Raw genomic sequence first — 26,524 nt, forward strand, 5'->3', positions numbered from 1 at the left:
AATTGTGAAGCCATTTTCTTACCAAGAAGAAATAAAAATTTTAAAAATGGTAAAAATTGGAAATGACAGCAACAGTATGGTCTGAACTGGAGTTCCATGTTAAGATATACAAGACAATTTTGGCTGAGTTCTGTAATTTCCAAATTGTATCGGCTTTTCCTTCAGGGTGGGCAACTCTGTATTGGAACAGGCAGCCAAAAATTCAACTGAAGAATGTGGTAGGAAGCTCCATCTCTCACATATAGGTCTGCTTCTAATGCAATTTCAGAGGTAACTCTGTAATCCCAAGGTTACCATTTAAAATGCTCGAGTTACCAAAATAGGATCCTATAAAACAGGTCTGCACTCATGTTTTGTGATGTTCTTCACAGGGAATGGGTATTTCACAGAAAAATAAACTAGGAAACTAATCTTATTATTACTGAAATATAAGTCATAGACATTTTTGTTCATTATCAGGTGTGTTCTATGGTTCTCTTGTGTACCTCCTAGAGACCAACTGAAAAAACAAGGACCTGGTAAATAAGTACATTAACAAATCTGAAGTCTTGACAATTAATCTTTTGCTTATTATGAAGGTGCTTTACTTAAACCACAACCACATTGAGACCATTTTGCCGAGACAAAAGCCTCAACTTCATTTGACCAATAGACAGATTCTTCAGCAGAAGGTCTCATCCAGTGGCTATGGACAGTCAGGACTTTCCCGGAGCAACAGGTATGTGATTACAATCACTTTCTTATCACTACATATAAAGTAGTCAACTAAATTTTTTCCTTGTGATTCAACTAGCAAAAGATTGTATACTTTCCATTTCTCTCTACTGTCAGTAACAAAGAACATGAGATAAGCCCTTCTTCAAGAGGGCAAGGATAAATCAGAAGCAATGTAACGGCAATGCCATTGGGCTAACAAGCCAAACTCCCAGGCTAATGCTCTGGGGACATGGATTTGAATCCCACTATGGCAGATGGTAAAATTTGAATTCAATAAACATCTGGAATAAAGAACTGACCTAGTGGTGACCATGTGACCACAGTTAATTGTCGTAGAAACCCATTTGGTTCACTCATGACTTCTAGTGAAGGAAACCAGCCATCCTTACCATGTAACTCCAGACCTATAGCAACATGGTTGACTCTTAACTACCTTCTGAGCAATTTGGAATGGGCAATTAATGCTAATCTAGTCAACAATGCAAAGGAATAAAGAAAAAAAAGTTTACTCTCACTGACATCCTAACTCTCACTACAACTGCCTGAACAATGCCCAAACCAAACTGACATCCCCCTCAACCAACCTACCTACTCACCCGATCCTTTAAATACTTTATCCACCAGCTATATCTGCCCTATCTCTTTACACTCTTGCCTTTGTAGCTCTGCAAAGAAACTTTCGAATATTCAAAGCCTCTAGTAAACCAAAAAAAGGTAGGCTAAGGCCATAAAAAGAAGTTTTAAGTTCTGTGCAAATGGTCTTTGCTGCTTCCGCTGAGGATTCCTGCACTGAATTGATCCTGAAGGATCTTTCATCGGAAGGTTGATCAGAAAAATCAAAAAAGTGTGAAATCTTATGTCTGACTGGAGCCAGAAAAAGGATTTCTCATTCTAACTGGAAGATCTGAGTGCACTTTGAAAGGTTTTTGATGAGATATCTCACAAGAGCCTTGCTACCACTATTAATCTGCCAGAAATTACTTCAACTCATACGTGACTCGTTTTAGTTCCCTACTCATTGCTCGCAAAGAAAGCTATTAGTTCTAATATGAGAATTTTGTAACAATACAATCTTTAGAACCAGGAGAAAGTGAGTTATAGAGTTGAAGAATGTGGTGCTGGAAAAGCACAGCCAGTCATCTTTACTACCAACTAGAAGGAAAATTGGGATCTGTGCGTGTTATTCCTTAACTGAAACAACCGTTCAAAATTTAAAGTTTAAAAATGGCTAATCTTTTAGTTCAATTAGTTATATAGTATATGAATAAATATATTAACATTAATTTGGGAATTTTCTGATGTTTTTGTGTATATTATTACTAAATCCTATTAACTACAAGAGTAAACATTGAATATTGTAAATGCTCTAACTCCAATATCAGATGTTGCATTTCAGTAGCTAACTGGAGAATTATATAATAAACCGTGAATACATCAATCAGGAAAATCAGCTTCCCACATTGGTAGAAAAGAGTAGCATGATAGTTATGGTCATGGATTGTCATCCACTGACCCAATCCAATAATAAAATCACAGAGATCCACAGCAGAGAATTCACTCATCGAGGCTGGTCAAAAAATAATCACCTAACTATCTAATCCCATTTTCCAGCAATTGGCCCTGAGTCTTAGAACATAGAACAGTACCTTCGTCCCTTGATATTGTGCCGACCTTTTATCCTACTCTAAGATCAAACTAACCTACATACCTGTCATTTTACTATCATCCATATGCCTACGCAAGAGTCGCTTAAATGTTCCTAATGTCTCTGACTCTACTATCAACTCTGGCAGTGCAGTCCACGCACCCACCATTCTCTGTGTAAAGAACCGACCTCCGAAATCTCCTCTAAACTTTCCTCTAATCACCTTAAAATTGCTCCCACTTGTGATACCCATTTCTGCCCTGGGAAAAAGTCTCTGACTATTCACTGTATCTGTGCCTCTCATAATCTTGTACACCTCGATCAAGTCACTTCTCATCCTTCTTCGCTTCAATGAGAAGAGCCTTAGCTCCCTCAACCTTTCTTCATGAGACATGTCCTCCAGTCCAGGCAGCACACTGGTGAGTCTCCTCTGCACCCTCTCTAAAGCTTCCACATGCTTCCTCTAATGAGATGACCAGAACTGAACACAATATTCCAACTGTGCTCTAACCAGGGCTGTATAGAGTTGTAACATAACCTCGCAGCTGTTAAACTCAATCCCCCTGCCAACACACCATATGCTTTCTTAAAAACCCTAACAACTTGGGTGGCAACTTTGAGGGATCCATGGGCATGGACTCCACGATCCCTCTGTTTCTCCACTGCCAAGAATCCTGCCTTTAACCTTGTATTCTGCAATCAAATGCAACCTTTCAAAATGAATCACTTCACACTTTTGCAGGTTGAACTCGAACTGCCACTTATCAGCCCAGTTCTGCATCCTGTCAATGTCCCTTTGCAACCTACAATGGCCCTCTACCAAACTTTGTGTTATCAGCAAACTTACGAACCTACCCTTCCGCTTCCTCATCCAAGTCATTTATAAAAATCACAAGACCAGATCCCTACAGAATACCACTGGTCATCAAGCTCCAGGCTGAATACTTTCCATTTACTACCACCCTCTGTCTTCTGTTGGCCAGCCAATTCTGTATCCAAACATACCTGTACCCCATGCCTCCTTATGTAATGAATGAGCCTATCATGGGGAACCTTATTGAATGTCTTGTTGAAATCCATGTACACCACATCCACTGCTCTACCATCATCAATATATTTTGTCACATGCTCAAAAAATTCAACAAGGCTTGTGAGGCATGACCCGTCCCTCACAAAGCCATGCTGACTATCTCTAAGTGAACTATGGTTTTCCAAGTAATCATAAACCCTGTTTCTCAGAATCTGCTCCAATAATTTGCCCACCACAAATGTAAGACTGGCTGGTCTGTAATTCCCAGGATTATTCCTATTTCCCTTCTTAAACAAGGGAATAACATTTGCCACTCTGCAATCATCTAGCACTACTCAGTGGACAGTGAGGGTGCAAAGATCATCGCCAAAGGCGCAGCAATTTCTTCCCTCGCTTCCTCTAATAAGGTTGGGTGTGTCCTGTATGGCTCAGGGGACTTAGCTATCCTCATGTTTTTCAAAATTTCCAATACATCCTCCTCCTTAACATCAACCCTGTTCAAGCATATCATGCTGTTCTTACAAATGACAAGGTCCCTCTCAGTAGTGAATACTGAAGCAAATATTCGTTCAGGACCTCCCCGAAATTCTTCGACTCTCGGCACAAGTTTCCTTCACTACCTCTGATCTTACGTGTCTTGACATCACAAGTATACATGTAAATACTTATTAAATGCTATGGTGGTTTCTACCACCCTTGCAGGCAGTGACTTCCAAATTCCCACCACTCTAACGGTCAAAGGCATTTTCCTTGATTCCCTTCTAAACCGCCTTCACCTTACCTTAAATTCATGCCTCTTGGTCATTGATCCCGCCACCAAGAAAGAGGTTTCTTCCTGTCTACCCTGCCTATGGCTCTCATACTCTTTTTTTTTTAACATCTCAATCATGGCACCCCCACCCACCCTCTTCCAGTCTCTTCTGCTCTAAGGAAAACAACTTCAGTCTAAACAGTCTCTCCTCCTATCTAAAACTTGCAGCCAAGGCAACATCCTGGTAACTCTCTTGTACACCCTTATCAGTGGAAGATATGGATGCCAGAACTGCGCACAATATTCTAGCTGTGGCCTAACCAATATTTCATAGAGTTCCAGCTAACTTCGCTGCTCTTAAACTCTGCTCCATCTCATAAAGGCAAATATCCCATGTGCCTTCTTAACCACTTTATCTACTGATGCTGCTATCTTAAGAGATTAATGGATATGCACACCAAGTTCTTCTGATCCTTTGTGCTTCCCAATGTCCTACTGTTCATCATGCATTACCTTCCTTGTTTGCATCACCTCACACTTAGAATCATAGAGTCCTAGAGATGTCCAGCATGGGAACAGACCCTTCAGTTCAACTCATCCATGTCGACCAGATAGCCAAACCTAATCTAGTCCCACTTGCCAGCACTTGGCCCATAGCCCTGTAAACGATTTCTATTCATATACCTATCCAGGTGCCTTTTAATTGTTGTTATTGTACCAACCTCCACCACTTCCACTGGCAGCTCATTCCATGCACGTACCACCTGCATGAAAAGGTTGCCCCTTATGCCCCTTTTAAATCTTTCCCCTCTCACAGTAAACCTATGCCCTCTGGTTCTGGACTCCCTCACCCCAGGGAAAAGACCTAGTCCATTTACTATTTCCATGCCCCTCATGATTTTACAAACCTCTATAAGGTCACCCCTCAGCCTTCATAGCTCCACAGGAAACAGGCCCAGCCTATTCAGTCTCTCCCTGTAGCTCAAATCCTCCAACCCTGGCAACATCCTTGTAAATCTTTTCTGAATCCTTTCAAGTTTCACAATATCCTTCTGATAGAGGGGAAACCAGAATTGCTCACAATACTCCACAAGCCTAACCAATGTTCTGTGCAGCCACAACATGACTTCCGAACTCCTATACTCAATGCTCTGACCAATAAAGTAAAGCATACAAAACACCACCTTCACTATCCCATCTACCTGCAACTCCACTTTCAAGGAACTAAGAACCTACACTCCAAGGTCTCTTGTTCAGCAACACTCCCCATGACCTTATCATTAAGTGTATCAGTCCTGCTCTAATTTGCCTTTCCAAAGCGCAGCACCTCACATTTATCTAAATTAAACTCCATCTGCCACTCCTTAGTCCGTCGGCTCATCTGATCAAGATTCTGTTGTAATCTGAGGTAACTTTCTTCGCTGTCCACTACACCTCCAAATTTGGGGTCATCTGCAAACTTGCTGATCAACTCTCCTACATTCAAATCTAAGTTGTTTATATATACCACAAACAGCAAAGGCCTCAATACTGATTCATGCAGAACCTGACTTGCTTAATCTCTACCTCTCCAAGTATGCATTAATTCTGTTCCTTAGGATTCCTTCTGATAGTTTCCCCACCAGTGTGGTTGTACTGACTGGCCTGATATTTCTGGTTTATCCTTCATTCCCTTATTGAATAATAGTATGATGATTTGGACACAGCATTTAAAACCTCACTACAGCAGCTGGGGAACTTAACTTCAGTTAATTAGTTAAATCTAGAATAGAATGTGCCACGTGATAGCGAGGCAAGGAATAGGGAGAGATATCAGCTGAACACATGGCTGCAAGGATGGTGCAGGAGGGAAGGTTTCAGGTTCTTGGATAATTGGAGCTCACTCTGGGGAAGGTGGGACTTGTACAAACAAGACAGTCTTCACTTAAACCAGAGGGATACTAATATCCTGGGTAGGAAATTTGCTGGTGCTATTTGGGTGAGTTTAAACTAGTTCAACAGGGGATGGGAACTGGGAGTGTAGTTGCAGTGCACAGGATGATGAGAGTAGGAGGGACAGGGACAGGATTTCAAGGTCACAGGAATGTGCTGGTTTGAAGTGTGTTTACTTCAACGCCAGAAGTATCCAAAATAAGGTAGGTGAGCTTGTAGCATGGATAGGTACCTGGGACTTTGATGTTGTGGCCATTTCAGACACATGGATAGAGCAGGGTGAGGATTGGATGTTGCAGATTCCAGGGTTTAGATCTTTCATTAAGAACAGGTGAGGTGGTAAAAGAGGGGGAGACGTGGCCTTGTTAGTCAAGGATAGTATAACGGTGGCTGAGAGAACTTTTGATGAGGACTCGTCTGCTGAGGTAGTGTGGGCTGAGGTTAGAAACAGGAGAGAAGAGGTCTCACTGCTTGGAGTTTTTTATCGGCCTCTGCAGAGTTCCAGGGAGATGGAAGAGAGGATTGGCAAAATTATTCTGGGTGGGAGTGAAAGGAACAGGATGGTCGTTATGGGAGACATTAACTTCCCCAACCTTGACTGGAAATGCTGTAACTCCAGTATGTCGGATGGATCAGTTTTTGTCCAATGTGTACAGGAGGGTTTCCTGACACAGTATGTCGAAGGGCCGACAAGAGGGGAGGCCACACTGGATCTGGTGCTTGGTAATGAACCAGGCCAGGTGTTTGATTTAGTTGTTAGGTGAGCACTTTGGAGAGAATTACCGTAATTCAGTTACGTTTAGTTCAGCGATGGAAAGGGATAGGTACATGCCACAGGTCAAGAGTTATCGATGGGGCAAGGGAAATTATAATGCAATTAGGCAAGAGTTAGGATGCATAGAATGGGGTAGCAAAATGCAGGGGATGCAGACAATGGAAATGTAGAGCTGGTTTAAGGAACAGATATTGCACGTCCTTTTTGGTATGTCCCTGTCAGGCAGGGAGGAAATGATCAGGTAGGGGAACCGTGGTTTACAACAGAAATTACATCTCTTGTTATGAAGAAGAAGGAGGCTTATTTGTTGATGAGGCAGGATGGTTCAGATGAGGCAATGGAGAGTTACAGATCAGCTAGGAAGGATTTAAAGTGAGAGTTAAGAAGAGCAAAGAGAGGATGCGAGCAGTCTTTAGCAAATAGAATAAAGGAGAACCCTAAAGCTTTCTATAGGTGTGTGAGGAATAAAAGGATGATTAGGGTAGGAATAGGGCCAATCAAAGACAGAAGTGGGAAGTTGAATGTAGACTCTGTGGAGATCGGAGAGGTGCTAAACGAACATTTCTCATCAATTTCCAGACAATGTAGGTGCAGTCTATGCAATCTTTCCTCGTGGTCTCAGCAAAGCTCCATGCAATTGCAGTTAGACATTTGTACAACGTGACTCAAATCCTCCATACTATAGATCAATTTGCCTTCTTAATTGCTCGCTGTACATAAGTTTCAGTGACTCATAAACTTAAGACATCCATGTCCCTTTGAAGTTAAACATATCCCAGTCTCTTGCCATTTAACAAGTATTCTAATTTTTATTCTCCCAAATTGTGTTCCATATAAATATACAATTATGAATTTTATACTTTTTAAATAACAGTTTACATTAAAAGAATTGTTTTCTTGCATGATTCACAATTGTATTTCCCTTCTGACAGAGATGTAAATTATGAAAATCTTCCTCCTGTTATGGAAAGCTTGGAAGTACTTCACTTAGGCTATAATGGCATCTCTAGCCTCATTCAACTACAGTTAAACAGACTTGTAAATTTGAGAGTATTGTGTTTAGAAGGTAAGTCGTAACTTATGCACACTTAACAACAAATGAGAGTGAAAATAAATCGATTTCTATACTTTTTAGATGAGGCATAACGCTGCAATTAAAATGAAATCTTTGCCTTGACATTACATGGTTTCCTAAGATATTTAATATGTTGTTCACAGCCAAGATGTGGTCCTCAAGTCTTCACAGTCTAAAGCCTAAGCAATTCACTCCTACTTATGACTATGGGCTGAATTTAGTAGAAATTGACTAATTATCAATTTTGGCAAGTTTCATGAAGCGTTTTTCTCCATGAGGCCCCGTGAGATTTCTCGTGCTATCTTTATAAATGTACCTCATTTATGATATATAATGTCCCATCGTGCCCTACATGTATTTTCCACTCATTGCAGCCTGAAATACTCATCACTGCCCTATCCCCTGTGATCCCAGAAGCAGGCATCATCTTTGAAGCCCAGCCATTTTCACAACCTTCCTCTTATTTCTGTCTCCATTTCACACAATCAATAATGCAAACTTGGAAAATTCCAGTTCAATTTCCAAAGACAATCAAGTAACCTCCAGGAATCTGCAATATTAACTAAGACTTGTTCACAGCTAATGACCACATAATACATTATGATTATCTGTTAGAGTCAAAGAGATATACAGCATGGAAACAGACACATCGGTCCAACTTGTCCATCCTGACCAAATAATCCAACCCAATTTAGTCCCACTTGCCAGCACCCAAAGCATATCCCTCCAAACCTTTCCTATTCAAATACCCATCCAGGTGCCTTTTAAATGTTGCAATTGTTCCAGCCTCCACTACTTCCTCTGGCAACTCATTCCATACAAGTACCATTCTCTGTGTGAAAAATTTGCCGCTTAGGTCTCTTTTATATCTTTTCCCTCTCACCGTAAACCTATGCCCTCTAGCTGTAGACTTCCCCACCCCAGGGAAAAGACTTTGTCTATTTATCCTATCCATGCCCCTCATGCTTTTATAAACCTTTATAAGGTCACCCTTCAGCTTCCGACACTCCATGAAAACAGCCCTAGCCTATTCAACTTTTCCCTATAGCTCAATTCTCCAACCCTGGCAACATGCTTGTAAGTCTTTTCTGAACCCTTTCAATTTTCACAACATCCTTCTGCTAGGAAGGAGACTAGAATTGCACGCAATATTCCAACAGTGGCCTAACCAATGTCCTGTACAGCCACAACATGACCTCCCAACTCCTGTACTCAATACTCTGACCAATAAAGAAAAGCATACAAACATCTTCTTCACTATCCTGTCTACCTGCAACTCCACTTTCAAGGAGCTATGAACCTGCACTCCAAGGGTCTCTTTGTTCAGCAATACTGCCTAGATCCTTAAAATTAAGTGTATACATCCTGCTTAAGATTTGCTTTCCCAAAATGCAGTACCTCACATTTATCGAAATAAAACTCCATCTGCCATTTCTTAGCCCATTGGCCCATCTGATCAAGATCCTGTTGTAATCTGAAGTAGCCTTCTTCACTTTCCACTACACCGCCAATTTTGTATCATCTGCAAATATACTAACTATACCTCTTATGCTCGCATCCAAATCATTTATATAAATTATGAAAAGTAGTGGGCCCAGCACCGATCTTTGTGGCACTGCATTAGTCACAGGCCTCCAGTCTGAAAAACAACTCTCCATCACCACCCCCTGTCTTCTACCTTTGAGCCAGTTCTGTATCCAAATGGCTAGTTCTCCCTGTATTCCATGAGATTTAACCTTGCTAACCAGTCTCCCATGGGGAACCTTGTAGAATGCCTTACTGAAGTCCATATAGATCACATCTACCACTCTGCCCTCATCAATCCTCTTTGTTACTTCTTACAAAAAACTCAATCAAGTTTGTGAGACATGATTTTTCATGCACAAAGCCATGTTGACTATCCCTAATCAGTCCTTGCCTTTCCAAACACATGTACATCCTGTACCTCAGGACTCCCTCCAACAATGTGCCCACCACTGACGTCAGGCTCACTGGTCTATAGTTCCCTGGCTTGTCCTTACCACCTTTCTTAAACAGTAGCACCACGTTAGCCAACTTCCAGTCATCCGGTACCTCACCTGTGACTATCTTTGATACAGATATCTCAGTAAGAGGTTCAGCAATCACTTCATTTGCTTCCCACAGAGTTCTAGGGTACACCTGATCAGGTCCTGGGTATTTATCAATTTTTATGTTTCAAGACATCCAGCACTTCCTCTTCTGTAATATGGACATTTTTCAAGATGTCACCATCTATTTCTCTACATTCTATATCTTCCATGTCCTTTTCCACAGTAAGTACTGATGCAAAATACTCGTTTAGTATCTCCACCATCTCCTGCAACTCCACACATAGGCTGCCTTGCTGATCTTTGAGATGCCCTATTCTCTCCCTAGTTACCCTTTTGTCCTTAATGTATTTGTGAAAACCCTTTGGATTCTCCTTAACTCTATTTGCCAAAGCTATCTCATGTCCCTTTTTTGTTCCCCGATTTCTCTCTCAAGTATACTCCTACTATCTTTATACTCTTCTAAGGATTCATTCGATCTATCTTGTCTATACCTGACTTATGCTTCCTTCTTTTTCTTAATCAAACCCTCAATTTCTTTAGTCATCCAGCATTCCATACACCTCCAACCTTTCCTTTCACCCTAACAGTAATATACTTTCTCTGGACTCTCGTTATCTCATTTCTGAAGGCTTCCCATTTTCCAAGCATCCATTTACCTGTGAACATCTGCCCCCAATCAGCTTTCAAAAGTTCTTGCTTAATACCGTCACATTTGGCCTTTCTCCAATTTAGAACTTCAACTTTTAGATCTGGTCTATCCTTTTCCATCACTATTTTAAAATTAATGGAATTGGCACCCAACTGACACCTCAGTCCCCTGCCCTGCCTTATTTCCCAGGAGTAGGTCAAGGTTTGCACCTTCTCTAATAGGTACATACTGAATCAGAAAAACTTCTTGTAACAAGTCTTCTTAACAAATTCTTCTCCATCTAAACTCTTAACACTATGGCAGTCCCAGTGCATGTTTTTAAAATCCCCTACCATAACCACCCTGTTATTCTTATAGATAACTAAGATCTCCTTACAAGTTTGTTTCTCAATTTCCCTCTGACTATTAGTGGGTCTATAATACAATCCCAATAAAGTGATCATCTCTTTCTTCTTTCTCAGTTTTACCCAAATAACTTTCCTGGATGTATTTCTAGGAATTTCCTTCCCCCACCCCCCACCCCCCGTACAGCTGTAATGCTATTCCTTATCAAAATTCCACTCCCCCTCCTCTTTTGCCTCCCTTTCTGTCTTTCCTGTAGCATGTGTATCCTGGAACATTAAGCTGCTAGTCCTGTCCATTCCTCAACCATGTTTTTGTAATTGCTGTGATATCCCAAGTTCCAAACCATCCCTGAGTTCATCTGCCTTCCCTGTTAGGCCTCTTGCATTGAAATAAATGCAGTTTAATTTATCATCAGTCCTACCTTGTTCTCTGCTTTGTCCCTGCCTGCCCTGACTATTTGATTTGCCTTTGTTCACAACTGTACCAGATTCCTGAAGAAGGGCTCATGCCCAAAACGCCGAATCTCCTGTTCCTTGGATGCTGCTTGACCTGCTGCGCTTTTCCAGCAACACATTTTCAGCTCTCAACTGTACCAGTCTCAGATTGATCTCTTTCCTCACTACCTCCCTGGGTCACACCTTACTAGTTTAAATCCTTCTGAGTAGCTCTAGCAAATCTCCTTTCCAGTATATTAGTCCCCTTCCAACTTAGATGCAATTTGTCCTTCTTGTACAAGTCACTTCTACCCAAAAGAGCTTCCAATGATCTAAAACTGTGAATCCTTCTCCCTTACACCAGCTCCTCAGCCATGCATTCATCTGTTCTGTCCTCATATACCTGCTCTCATTAGCTTGTAGCACTGGGAGTAATCCAGATATTACTACTCTTGAGGACCTCCTTTTTAAATTCTTGCCTAACCCTCTGTAATCTCCCTTCAGAAATTCAATCTTTTCCCTTCCTATGTTGTTGGTTCCAATGTGTACAATGGCCTCCGGTTGGCCCCCTCCCCCTTGAGAACATTCTGCACTCTGAGTCATCCTTGATCCTGGCACCAGGAAAGCAACACACCATTCTGATTTTTCACTGCTGACCACAGAACTGTCTGTCTGTACCTCGGACTGGAGAGTCACCCCGGACATATTTTTGAAAAACTGTAAACATTCTATACTTGTTACATGATCTTGCCAGCGGAAGATATAAATGATCTGAAGTTTCCTGATCAAAATTTATCAATCGGAAAAATTTGGCTCTGAATCGGACTGAATTTGGTTCATCCTATCTCCTTGATTCTGATTAAATTAAATTTTAGTGAAGTGGATGCACTCATTTTCATATGTGCAGTATACATACTATTTGAGTCATTGTAATTCTTTACATTATAGGCAATTTTATTAGTCAGGTTGAGGGGCTTGATTGCCTTCAGAACCTTGTTGAATTATCATTGGAAAGAAACCGAGTCCGAATGATCCATGAGAACTCCTTTCTGGGCCAAACCTCTCTCATTGAGCTCCACCTAGAGGAGAATAGGATGCGTGATCTTAACAATCTATATCCACTGGTAAAACTACAGCGACTTTTCCTCGGTGTAAACAAAATCCAGGTAAAGAAATGATTTGTAAGAAAATAGTGCAGTTGTGACTCAGGACAAATAAAACACTTTACATTAAATATTTTTTGGAAAGGTCTTAGTTGATATGTATGAAAATGCAGCAATAAATGTTCACACATCAAGGTCTCACAATAACAATGATCAGGTGACCTATTGTAGCAATCTTATCTGTTATTGTGTCCAGCTGCCAATAAGAGCTTCCGTGTTCCTTTTCAGTTTGGGTGATGGGGTATTTTACATTAGTTGGGAGGGCAGATCATTCCGCCTTGGTTTAATGTCATGACTGAAAGATAGCAGCTCTAACAATGCAATCTGCCCTTATTAGTACAGAACTGAAGCATTTAGATAAAGTGCCTAAATCACTTACAGTGGCATTTAGATCCAATTTTCTTACTCTATCAATAAACCATTCTATTGACCTTCTGTAAAGTCAAAATCTGCAAAGTTAGTTTTGTTTCTGTCTCCACAAATTACATCAGACCTCCTGAGTATTTTCAGCATCTACACTTTGCTTTTGGCAAAATTATGGAAGATTAGTTTGTTTATATTACACCAGAAACAAAATAAATTTCTTTTTCAAGATAGAAACTGTTATATTTACTTTGAGAAAAAGGTCAGAAATAATTGTCCTGATTATTTTGCAATGCATTTGTAATGTGTATTGCTTTGGTATGTTAGCATATTGTGAAACCTCTTTAATTTATTACATGGATCATAAGATCAGAAATAGGGGCAAGGTAATGGCATTCATCCCCTTTCCTCAAATCCACACCCCATTCCTCTTTCACTAACATCACTAAGCCCACTCCACCATTCAAAAAGATCATGGCTAATCTGGTCAGATCTTTAGATCCAATTTCTTACCTATCCTTCATCTCCCTTAACTCCCTTGTCAATCAAAAACCTGATGATAAGTCATCTTCAAGAACTACTGTAATCCATGTGCTGTAGTTACATACAATTCTGAGATTAGTGTTCCAGGATTTTGATCCAGCGATAAGGAACTATGACATACCCTGTAGTTCCATGTCAGGCTGATGTGTGGAACCTGCAGGTCATGGTATTGCCATATATCTTTTGCCTTTGTCCATCTAGGTGGCAGAGCAGTGTGGAGTATGCTTTAAAAGAAGCATTGGTGAATTTCTGGACCTTGTAAATGGTACACACTGTTGTTCCTTTGTATTGGTGATGGTAACAGTGAATGTTTGAGGTAATATGAGGTGTCAAACAGTATGCTTGAATTTAGTGTTGAACGTCTTAAATGTTTTTGGAGGTGAATGCATCCAGGCAAATGAAAGTATTCCATCATGCTCTTAACTTGTGCCTTGTGGATGGTAGGCAAGCTTTGGTGAATCAGGTGATTCACTGCAACATTCCTAATATCTTACATTTGAATATTTTCAGTGACATAGCCTCCATTGCTCTCTGAAAATGAATTCCAAATACTAATGACCGTCTAACAGAAGAAATTCTTCCTCATCTCTGTTCTAAATTCGTGAACCATTTCAATTTGTGTCACCTCGTTTGATATTCCCTCATGAAAGGAAATCTTCCCCCAGCTTCTATCACATACACAAAATCTTGTACATTTTAATAAGATCACCTCTGATTCTTCTCCAATGTGTTTGGTCTACCCTACTCAACTTTTCCTCAACACAACCATTAATCCCAGGAATCAATTTAGTGACTCTTGTCTGAATTGCTTTCAATGCAAGTTGAGATCCCTTTTAAAGTTAGGAGAATCAAGCTGTACTCAGTATTCCATGTGCTATTTCATCATTGCCTTTTATGGCTCCATCAAGACTTTCCTACTTGGTCCCCAACGCCTTATTTTCACTATGGACATCCAGTCCCTGTACACCTCCATCCCCCATCATGAAGGACTCAAAGCCCTCCGCTTCTTCCTTTCCCGCCACACCAACCAGTACCCTTCCACTGACACCCTCCTTCGACTGACTAAACTGGTCCTCACCCTGAATAACTTCTCTTTTCAATCCTCCCACTTCCTCCAAACTAAAGGAGTTGCCATGGGCACCCGCATGGGCCCCAGCTATGCCTGCCTTTTCGTAGGATATGTGGAATAGTCCATCTTCCGCAACTACACTGGCACCACCCCCCACCTTTTCCTCCGCTACATCGATGACTGTATCGGCGCTGCCTCGTGCTCCCACAAGGAAGTTGAACAGTTCATCAACTTTACTAACACCTTCCATCCCGACCTTAAATTCACCTGGACTGTCTCAGACTCCTCCCTCCCCTTCCTAGACCTTTCCATCTCTATCTCGGGCGACCGACTCAACACAGACATCTACTATAAACCGACTGACTCCCACAGCTACCTGGACTACACCTCCTCCCACCCTGCCCCCTGCAAAAACTCCATCCCATATTCCCAATTCCTTCATCTCCGCCGCATCTGCTCCCAGGAGGACCAGTTCCAACACCGCACAGCCCAGATGGCCTCCTTCTTCAAGGACCGCAGATTTCCCCCAGACGTGATCGACGATGCCCTCCACCGCATCTCCTCCACTTCCCGCTCCTCCACCCTTGAGCCCCGCTCCTCCAACCGCCACCAAGACAGAACCCCACTGGTTCTCACCTACCACCCCACCAACCTCCGCATACAACGTATCATCCGCCACCTCCAAACGGACCCCACCACCAAGAATATATTTCCCTCCCCTCCCCTATCAGCGTTCCGCAAGGACCACTCCCTTCGTGACTCCCTCATCAGATCCACACCCCCCACCAACCCAACCTCCACCCCCAGCACTTTCCCCTGCAACCGCAGGAAATGTAAAACTTGCGCCCACACCTCCACACTCACTTCCCTCCAAGGCCCCAAGGGATCCTTCCATATCCGCCACAAGTTCACCTGTACCTCCACACACATCATCTATTGCATCCGCTGCACCCGATGTGGCCTCCTCTATATTGGGGAGACGGGCCGCTTACTTGCGGAACGCTTCAGAGAACACCTCTGGGCCGCCCGGACCAACCAACCCAACCACCCCGTGGCTCAACACTTTAACTCTCCCTCCCACTCCACCGAGGACATGCAGGTCCTTGGACTCCTCCACCGGCAGAACATAACAACACGACGGCTGGAGGAGGAGCGCCTCATCTTCCGCCTGGGAACCCTCCAACCACAAGGTATGAATTCAGATTTCTCCAGTTTCCTCATTTCCCCTCCCCCCACCTTGTCTCAGTCGGTTCCCTCAACTCAGCACCGCCCTCCTAACCTGCAATCTCCTTCCTGACCTCTCCGCCCCCACCCCACTCCAGCCTATCACCCTCACCTTGACCTCCTTCCACCTATCCCACCTCCATCGCCCCTCCCCCAAGTCCCTCCTCCCTACCTTTTATCTTAGCCAGCTTGGCTACTCTCTCTCATTCCTGATGAAGGGCTTATGCTCGAAACGTCGAATTCCCTATTCCTGAGATGCTGCCTGGCCTGCTGTGCTTTGACCAGCAACACATTTTCAGCTGTACACTCTATCCCCATTATGAAAAAGCCTAACATTTCACTTGCCGTCATAATTAGTTTCTGTGTATATGTACTGGCATTTCATGATTCATATTCAAGGACATCCAGGTCTGTACTCAAGCATTCTGCAATCGCTCTTCATTTAAATAACATTCTGATGAAGGGCTTGTGCCCAAAACGTCAATTCTCCTGCTCCTCGGTTGCTGCCTGACCTGCTGTGCTTTTCCAGCACTATGCTCACGACCTCAACCTCACATCAATCCATATTATACTCAATTTGCAAGATTTTGTTTGCCCACTCACTTAACCTATCTCTTTGCAGACTCTTTGTATCCTCACAACTTGATTCCCTACCTATATTTCAATTAACAACATATTTAGCTACAAATCTGTTTTATCCAAGTCATGAGTAGAGGTTACAAAAATCGAGGTCCAGCTTTGAACCCTGTGGTACTTTTCTACTTACAGTTGCTGACCTGAAAATGACTCAGTTATCCTGGTTCTCTGCTTCCTGGGTAGTTAGCCAATCTTTTATCCATGCTAGCATGTAATTCCCAATACCATGAGCTCTATCTTGTGAAGTAAGCTTTTATAAGGCACTTTAACAAAGGCTGTTTTTGGCAGTGTTTACATGTATGGTTTCATGTTTATCACTAGCATTCTGTTGTACTCACCTAATTCCTTCCTTTTTATATTACATTTTTAAATCATCTTTTGCTGGTTTTTAAAATTCTCCCAATCTTCTGAGCTTCCACTACCCTTTTCAGCAGTGTACATCTACCACTTCAATTTGATATCATCCTTAACTTCCTTAGTTAGCCATAATGGAAGGCATGGTGATTCAGTGTTTCAGTAAGGACCCAGGTTCAATTCCCACCTTGGATGACTGTCTGTGTGGAGTTTATGCATTCTCTTTTTAGACTTGATGTCATTGAGGGCATACAAGAGACAGAGTTAGATAGCTAGTATATTTAGAGAAGTGATTATGCAGTCAGGATCGGTCAGATAGACGGGTAACTGTCAGGAAAGGACAAAAGGATGCATTCTCAGCCCCCTACTGTACTCCTTGTACACTCACGACTAGCCAAATTCCGAATGAATGCCATTTACAAGTTTGCTGACGACACTGCCATAGGAGAACAGATACCAAACAATGATGAGTCAGAATACAGGTTGGAGGTACAGTGCTTGGTGTCATGGTGCAATGATAACAACCTCACTCTCAATGTAGGCAAAACTATACTGATTATTGACTTCTGGAAGGAAGGATGAGACTTGCCCTTATCTACATCAGTGGAGCTGAGGTGGAGAGGGTTGGGAGTGTCAAGTTCCTTGGAATGACGATAGCCAGCAATCTGACCTGGACCTTGCACATAGATGCAGTGGTCAAGAAAGCACAACAACGCCTCTTCTTTCTCAGGTGATTTAGGAAATTTGGCATGTCCATAAGGACCCTCACCAACTTTTACAGATGTACCGTAGAAAGAATTCCAGGTGCATAATGGCCTGGTACAGCAACTGCTTTGTCCAGGTCTGAAAGAAACTACAAAAAGTTGTGTGCATAGTCCCGACCATCACAAGCCAATGACCCATCAATGGACCCAATTTACTCTTCTCATTGCCAACATCATCAAAGACCCCTCCTACCCCAGTAATGTTCTCTGCCAACCTTTTTCATCAGGCAGAAGATACAGAAGCTTGAACACATGCACCAACTGGTTCAAGATCAGTTTCTTCCCTGTTATTAGACTGTTGAATGGACCTCTCTCACTTCAAATAATGTTATATTGCTGTCCGCATCTCCTGTGTAGCTGTAACCTTGTATGCCTCACTCTGTCTAAGCAGCCCATAATTTATATGTCCTTGTTTGCTATGATCTGCCTGTGTTGCTCGCACAACAAAGCTTTTCACTGTGCTTAAGTACATGTGACTACAATAAATCAAACTAGGTAAAAACAATGACTGCAAATGCTGGAAACCAGAGTCTAGATTAGAGTGTGCTGGAAAAGTACAGTTGTTCAGGCAGCATCCGAGGAGCAGTAAAATCGATGTTTCGAGCAAAAGCCCTTCATCAGGAATACAATAAATTAAATCAAATCAAATCAAAAGGTAAGAAGGTACTTCAGAAGGCTTCTGTGGCTATTCCTCTCTCAAACAAATACTCAGTTTTGGATAGTTTTGAAAGGGATAGTCTCTCAGAAGAAGAAAGAAGAGGCAGTCAGATCTTGGGCACTAAAAGTGAATCTTACATAAGGCTGGGTTTAACAAATTTAAAAGAATAATTGTCATGGGGGCTGTCCTGGCAGGGGCATAGACAAGAGATTCTGTGAGAGTGAGCATGAATCTAGGATAGTATGTTGCTTTCCTGGTGCCAGGATTAAGGACGTCTCAAAACATTTGAAGCATATTGTTCAAGGGGAGAGTGAAATGCTGGAAGTTATTGTACACATTGGTAGAAATAAAATAGTTGGGGAAAAGATTAAGGCTTTACAGAGTGAATATAAGAAGTTGGATGGAAAATTTAAAAATGGAAGCTCAAAAGTGGTAATCTCTGGTTTACTCCTAGTTCCAAGCTTGGATGATGGAAGGAGTAAAAGGATGAAGGGGATAAATCAATGGCTGAAAAGGTGGTATAATATAGATTTAGCTTCTTGGATCATTGGGATCTCTTCTGGGACAGAAAACGCCTGTTTAAAAAGGATGGATTTCATCTGAACTGGAAAGTGGGAAATTTGCTAGTTCTATGAAGGTAGACTGTAAACTATCAGAGAGGGGGAGTGGAGGGATCCCACATAGCAGAGTAAATAGAAAGATAGATGAAGATGGTTCAGAATCTGAAAAGAACAAATTAATTAGAAAAGACAGACAAGAGCACGTCACAGAATAAAGTTACTGAAGAATTAAACTGCATTTATTTCAATGCAAGTAGTCTTACAGTTAAGACTGGTGAATTCAGGGTATGTTTGGGAACATGGGATTGTATTACAGAAACTCAGCTGAGGAATGGACAGGGCTGGCAGCTGATGCTGTAGGAAGATTAGAAAAGGAGGCAAATGAGGAAGGGGTATGGCGATTTTGATTAAGGAAAACATTGCTGTAACCCGAAAAGGTATTCTAAAAGGTCATCCAGTGCAAAAATGTGGGTTGAAATTAGAAATAAGAAATGAATGATGATTTTTGATGGGTTTGTACTATAGACCCTCAAATAATCAGAAGGAAATTGAGGAACAAATATGTAGAGAGATTTCAGGTATATGTAAGAATAATAAGGCTGTAATAGTGAGTGATTTTAATTTTCCAAACATTGATTGGGGCTACCATGGTATTAAAGGTTTGGATGGTAAAGAATTTATTAATTGTGTTCAAGAAAATTTTCTTTATCGATATGTAAGTATTCCTACAAGAGAGGGAGTAAAACATGACTTTCTCTTGGATAATAAAGCAGGGCAAGTGACTGACCTGATATTAGAGGAGTATTTGGGTCTAGTTGATCATACTTCTATTAGCCTTAAAATAATTATGGACAAAGATAAGCATTTCATAAAAGTTAAAGGTTTTAATTGCAGTAAGGCAAATTTTATTGGCATAAGACAAGAACTTTCAAAAGTTGGTTGCCATAGACTATTTGCAGGCAAAGAGCCATTTGATAACTGGGAGGCTTTGAAAAATATGATAACAATGGTTCAGAATCATTATGGTCCTTGTAAGAACATATATTAGATATAGACAACAGGCTTCAAATGAATCTCTTGAATAGTATAAAGAGTGTAAGGACATTCTTAAAAGGGCGATCAGGAAGGTAAAGAGGGAGTATGAGATAATCTTAGCAGATAAGGTTAAGGATAATCCAAAGAGATTCTACAAGTCACTTAAGAGCAAGAGAGTAACTAGAGAGAGAGTTGAGACCCTCAAAAATCAAAGAGGTTGTCTTTGTGTTGAACCTTTTTTGGAGAGATTTTGAATGATATTTCACATCAGTTGTATTACTGTGAGAAAGATATAGAGGCTAGCGAACTCCGAGAAATAAATATTGATGTTTTGAAAACCGTTTACATTACAGAAGAGAAAGTGCTGGAGGCCTTAGAAAATAAATGGATGAATCTCCAGAACCTGATCTAATGTATCCTAGGGAAGTTAGGGAGGAAATTGCGGAACCCCTTGCAGAAATGATCGTACCCCCTATTACTAGGTGAGGTACCAGATGACTGGAGACTGGCTAATGTTGTGCCTTTGTTTAAGAAAAGATGTAAGGAGAAGCTTGGAAACTATAGGCCTGTGAATCTGACTTCGGGGTGGTGGACAAGTTGTTGCAGAAGATTCTGAAAGATAGGATTTATGTGCATTTGGAGAGGCAAGGAATCAACATGGTTTTGTCCAAGGGAAACTTTTTGAGGAAGTAACCAAGAAAATTGATGAGGGCAGAGCGGTAAACATTGTTTACTTGGACTTTAGTAAAACATTTGAAAAGTTTCTGGTAGACTAGTTGATAAAGTTAGATCTCATGGGATTCAGGGTGAACTTGCCAATTGGATGCAAAATTGGCTTAACAGCAGGAGGCAGAGAGTGGTAATGGAGGGTTGCTGATTGGACTGGAGGACTATTACCAACGGTGTTCCACAGGGATTGCTGCTGGGTCCATTTTTGTTTGTCAATTGTGTCAGTGATTCAGATGAGAATATAGAAGACACGGTCAGTAGGGGTTGTGGATTATTTCAAATTGATGATATAGTGAACAGTGAAGAAGGTTGTCTAAGATAACAGAGATCTTGATTAGTTGGATCAATGGGCTGTGGAATGATAGATGGAGTTTAATTTGGATAAACGTGAGGTATTGCATTTTAGTAAAACAAACAAGGGCAGAATTTATACATTTAAAATTAGAATCTTGTATAAGTTAGAGACCTAGGTGTTCAGGTTCATAATTCTTTGAAGTTTGTATCACATGTAGACATAGTGGTTAAGAAGACATTTAGCATGCTGAAACCTTTTGAATATAGGCATTGGGATGTCAGGTTGAAGTTGCACAGGATGTTGGTGAGGCCTCTCTGGAGTACTGTGTGCAGTTCTGGTCTCCCTGCTATAGAAAGGATATTATTAAGCTGGAGAGGATTCAGAAAAAAATTATCAAGATGTTGCCGGGAATAGAAGGCTTGAGTTATAAGGGGAGGCTGGATAGGCTGGGACTTTTTTTCATTGGCGCTTAGGATGTTGAGGGGTGACCCTATAGAGGGTTATAAAGTCATTAGGGATATAGGTAAAGTGACTAGCAGGTGTATTTTCCCTAGGGTGGGGGATTTCATGACCGAGGCATATTTTTAAGGTGAGAGGAGAAAGATTTTTAAAAAGTCATGAAGGACACCTTTCTTTACACAGAGTAGTTCGTGTGTGGAATGAACTTCCAGAGGAAGAGGTGGATGCAGATAGAGTTACAACATTTCAAAGACATTTGGATAAGTACATGAATAAGAAACATTTGGAGGAATATGGGCCAAGCGCTTGTAGGTGGGATTAGTTTCGTTTGAGATTATGATCAGTATGGACTATTTGGACTGGAGTTTGTTTGAGAAATTGTCTTGAGAAATAAACCAGCAAATGGCTGCCAAATATTTTGTTGAGTGAATCAGATGCAGTGCATGCTCTTACATCTTTCTTTCTGCAAAGGGTCAGGCCCTATATATTAACAAATGTAAGTTCCAGTACATGGAGTATATCACATGATGGGTCCAACTGACTATCCTCTATAGGTTGTAAGTATCATTATTTGTATGCTTAAAATAATCTAGCAAATGTTGTCCAGTTTGTAGAATTGCATCAACTGTTTGGACACTGTGTTGCAAGTTTTGGCTACTTGTGTTTGGTCAGTGCTTTGATTGTTACAAACAGCCGAAGAGATATGATCTACAGTCTTTAAGATGTATGGCCTGCATACTTGGCATTACACTGGCTATGAAATTCATAAATCACATTACTGATTTGTGTTATAGACGGAATCTAGAGAAAAAGGCATAGAAAAAAAAGCATGGCAAATAACAGTCAATCATCATCAAGAGATTGAATAGGCTGGGGCTGTTTTCCCTGGATCGTTGGAGGCTGAGAGATGATCTGAAAGAGGTTTACAAAATCATGAGGGGCATGGATAAGATAAATAGGCAAGGTCTTTCCCGTAGGGTGGGGGAGTCCAGAACTAGAGGGCATAGGTTTGGAGTAGGAGGGGAAAGACATAAAGAGACCTAATGGGCAACTTTTTCACACAGAGGGTGGTACGTGTATGGAATGAACTGCCAGAGGAAGTGGTGGAGGCCGGTACAATTGCAACATTTAAAAGGCATTTGGATGGGTATATGAATAGGAAGGGTTTGGAGGGACGTGGGCCGGGTGCTGGCAAGTCGGACTAGATTAGGTTGGGATATCTGGTCGACATGGATGAGTTGGACTGAAGGGTCTGTTTCCGTGCTGTACATCTCTATGACGCTATGACTCTATAACTGTTGCCTTCTCCGTGGCAAGACCTGTATCAAGGAGAGTCCACAATGAGTACTCTCTTCTCATTCAATATAAGTGCAGGTCATTCTGGTATAACGCATGTTTCTTTAGCACGAATTGGCTATAACGCAATTTATCAATTGTGAGCGCTGTTTGGACAATGCAAACTTTCTAATGAACAAGCAAAGCAATTTTCTCTTACAATTTTATACAGTGAGATTTTCTGTCATGCTTTTTCCCTTTATGATATTCTTGTGACTGTCCTGATGATTGCAAGTTGAAAACTTTGACCAAGGATATTTTTTATGAGCAATACTCAAAGTTCTGTCTGACCAATTACTTGAATATTAATTGTTTCGAGTTATAAAATATATCCTAAATGTCTCCCACTTTCTGTACTACTTACAATTTAGCCTATTTTTCCATTTCACTTTAGTCCTCACTGTGATCATATCCTTGTAATTTATTTTAAATTCCTCTTGATGCCATCAGTGTCCCCATTCAATCAACATCTCAACCACCACCATCACTACTACTACCAGCATATGTCACCATCAAACATATCTACTCCTCCCCTCCTCTTTCAGCGTTTCAATATGACTATTTTCTGTGACAACATGGACCATTCCTCAACTCCTAAATTTTCTACTCTCTCAAACTTTTTCCAGTGGCTAACTATGTTCCTTCTCAAATTTTCAACAACCTGAAGTTTCAGTTTTGTTTTGGTCTCCACTGATGCCCTTGATCTGCTGAGTATTTCCAGCAGTTCAGATTTCTAGCATTTGTAGTAGTTTTCTTTTGTAGTAAAAGTGTATATTATTATTCAAAATTTATATTTAATATTTTTCTGAAAGCATAGGAAGTTTTATGGACTGTATATATAACTAAATTTCAAATATTTTAAAGCATGGAAGTCAAAAGGTGTAAAGCATATAAATCAAAAAGCCATTGAAGAAATAGCACAGAACATGTGCTGAGCAAACTTGTGGAAAACTAGGTGCATTTAAACATGTTATATGCAGTATTTTACAAATCTATTGTAATGGAAATGTGAGGAAACCTGTTCAACTGTTCTGTCAGTCAAGATTTGAGATACTGTCATAATATACATGATATTTAACAACTTATTTTTCACAGGATATAGGTGAACTGGAAAAACTTGATTCACTTCCAAATTTGACAGAACTTTCAGTTGTTGGAAATCCTGTAAGTATTATAATTTTGTATGTTGTATATAATTTATAATGTATCAATTAATTGCTCAATCAAAATTGTTTTGCACAAATCATAGAATCTCTAGCGTATGGATGGAAGAAAGAAACTTTACTGCCTAGAAATAGGCTGTTTGCTCCACCTACCCGCCCCCCCCCACCCCCCCCCAAACCTGGGCCGATCCAACTCCACTGTCTAAACCTATTGCCCAATTCCTAAGCATCCTCTGCTCCCATCTATTCATGCATCTGTCCAGACATACTTTAAATGAATATACCGTGCCTACCTCTTCTACCTCTGCGGGCAACACGTTCCAGGCACCTACCACCCTCTGTGTAAAGTATTACGTGTATCCTCCTTAAACTTTTCACCTCTCACCTTGAAAGTGTGACCTCTCGTTATTGAATCCCTCATCCTGGGGGAAAAAGGCTCATCTCTATCCACACTGTCCATACACTTCATGATTTTGTAGACCTCAATCAGGTCACCCCTCAATCTCTATTTTTCTAATGAAAACAATCCTAACCTACTTGACCTCTCTTCATAGCTAGCACCTTCCATACTAGGCAACATGCTTGTAAACCTTCTCTGCACCCTCTCCAAAGTGTCCACATCCTTTTGGTAATATGGCGATCAGAATGTACAAAGTATTCTAAATATGGCCAAACCAAAGTCTTATACAATTTTAACATGACCTGCCAGCTCTTATACTCAATACCCCATCCGATGAAGGCAAGCATACGATCTGCATTCTTGACCACTCTATCCACCTGTGCAGCCACCTTCAGATTACAATGGACCTGAATTCCCAGATCTCTCTGCTCACCAACTTTTCCCAAGGCTCTTCCGTTTACAGTATAGTTCGTTCTCGAATTCGACTTTCCAAAATGCATCACCTCACATTTGCCTGGATTGAACTCCATCTGCCACTTCTCCACCCAACTCTCCAGTCAATCTATATTCTCCTGTATTATTTGACAGTCCCCTATGCTTTCTGCTACTGCACCAATCTTAGTCTCATCTGCAAACTTATTAATCAGACTAACCGTGCCCTCTTCCAAATCATTTATGTATATCACAAACAACAGTGGCCCCAGCACTGATCCCTGTGGAACACCACTGGTCACCTTCCTCCATTTCGAGAAACTCCCTTCGATTACTACTCTCTGTCTCCTGTTGCTCAAACAGTTCTTTATCCAGCTAGCTAGAACACCCTGTGCACCATGTGACTTCACTTTCTCCATTAGTTTATAATGGGGAACCTTTTCAAATGCCTTACTAAAGTCCATGTATCTGACATCCACAATCCTTCCTTCATCAATCAACTTGGTCACTTCCTCGAAGAACTCTATTAAGTTGATAAGGCACAATCTCCCCCGCACAAAAGCATGGTGCCTATCACTAGTAAGCCCATTCGTTTCCAAATATAAATAGATTTTATCCCTCAGTACCTTCTCCAGCAACTTTCTCACCACTAACGTCAGGCTCACTGGTCTGTAGTTACCTGGAATATCCCTACTACCCTTTTTGTACAGGGGGACAACATTAGCAACTCTCCAATCCTGCGACACTTCACCTGGGTTTATGGATGCTACAAAGATATCTGTCAGGGCCCCAGCTATTTCCTCTCTCGCCTCCCTCAGCAACTGGGATAGATCCCATCTGGTCCTGGGGATTTGTCAACCTTAATATCCTTTAGCCTACCCAACACATTCTCCCTCTATATGTCAACGTGATCCAGAGTAAACAAACTTCTATCTCTAATCTCAACATTCATCATGTCCCTCCCCTCGGTGAACACTGATGCAAAGTGTTTGACAGACAACCTTCCTTCCTTATCCTTAGTGGACCAACCCTTTCTCTAAGTTACCCTCTTACTTCTTATATATGAATAAAAGGCCTTGGGTTTCTCCTTAATTCTGCTCGCTAAAGTTATTTCATGACCTACCTTTATCCCACTTGATTCCTCGTTTAAGATTGGTCCTACTCTCCCAATATTCCTCCAAAGCCCATTCTGTTCTTAGCTGCCTGGACCTTATGTATGTTTCCCTTTTTCTCTTGGCTAGTTATGGGCGGCACGGTGGCACAGTGGTTAGCACTGCTGCCTCACAGCGCCTGAGACCCGGGTTCAATTCCCGACTCAGGCGACTGACTGTGTGGAGTTTGCACATTCTCCCCGTGTCTGCGTGGGTTTCCTCCGGGTGCTCCGGTTTCCTCCCACAGTCCAAAGATGTGCGGGTCAGGTGAATTGTCCATGCTAAATTGCCCGTAGTGTTAGGTAAGGGGTAAATGTAGGGGTATGGGTGGGTTGCGCTTCGGCGGGTCGGTGTGGACTTGTTGGGCCGAAGGGCCTGTTTCCACACTGTAAGTAATCTAATCTAATCTAATCTAGTTGCACGATTCTCCTGTCATCCACGATTCACAAATCTTGCCTTTCCTATCTCTTGTTTTCAAAGGGACATGCCTTTCCTGAACTATCTTCAACCTATCTTTGAAAGCTTCCCACATATCAAATGTGGATTTCCCTTCAAATAGCTACTCCCAATCCACATTTCCCAGCTTCTGCCGAATATTGATGTAATTGGCCTTGGCCCATTTTAGTACGAGTCTACGAGTATTTTACTTTGTCTACGAGTATTCTAAAACTGACATAATTGTGGTCACTATTTGCAAAGAAACCCCCCCACTGCAACTTCTACCACCCAACCTGGCTCATTCCCAACACCAGCTCCAATATGGCTC

The 26,524-nt window shown here is 41.4% G+C and overlaps 1 protein-coding gene across 1 annotated transcript in view; it reads left to right on the forward strand.

Annotated features, from left to right (window-relative positions):
* lrrc9 (leucine rich repeat containing 9) overlaps positions 1-26,524 on the forward strand; it is a 220,808-nt gene that overhangs the window by 174,784 nt on the left and 19,500 nt on the right. The window contains exons 26-29 of the mRNA XM_060828987.1: positions 579-718; positions 7,783-7,916; positions 12,374-12,591; positions 23,708-23,776. Coding sequence (XP_060684970.1) covers positions 579-718; positions 7,783-7,916; positions 12,374-12,591; positions 23,708-23,776 — 561 coding nt within the window. The remainder of the gene's footprint in view (positions 1-578; positions 719-7,782; positions 7,917-12,373; positions 12,592-23,707; positions 23,777-26,524) is intronic.

This window comes from Hemiscyllium ocellatum, chromosome 8 (genome assembly GCF_020745735.1).
Source record: "Hemiscyllium ocellatum isolate sHemOce1 chromosome 8, sHemOce1.pat.X.cur, whole genome shotgun sequence".
Taxonomy (NCBI): Eukaryota; Metazoa; Chordata; class Chondrichthyes; order Orectolobiformes; family Hemiscylliidae; genus Hemiscyllium; species Hemiscyllium ocellatum.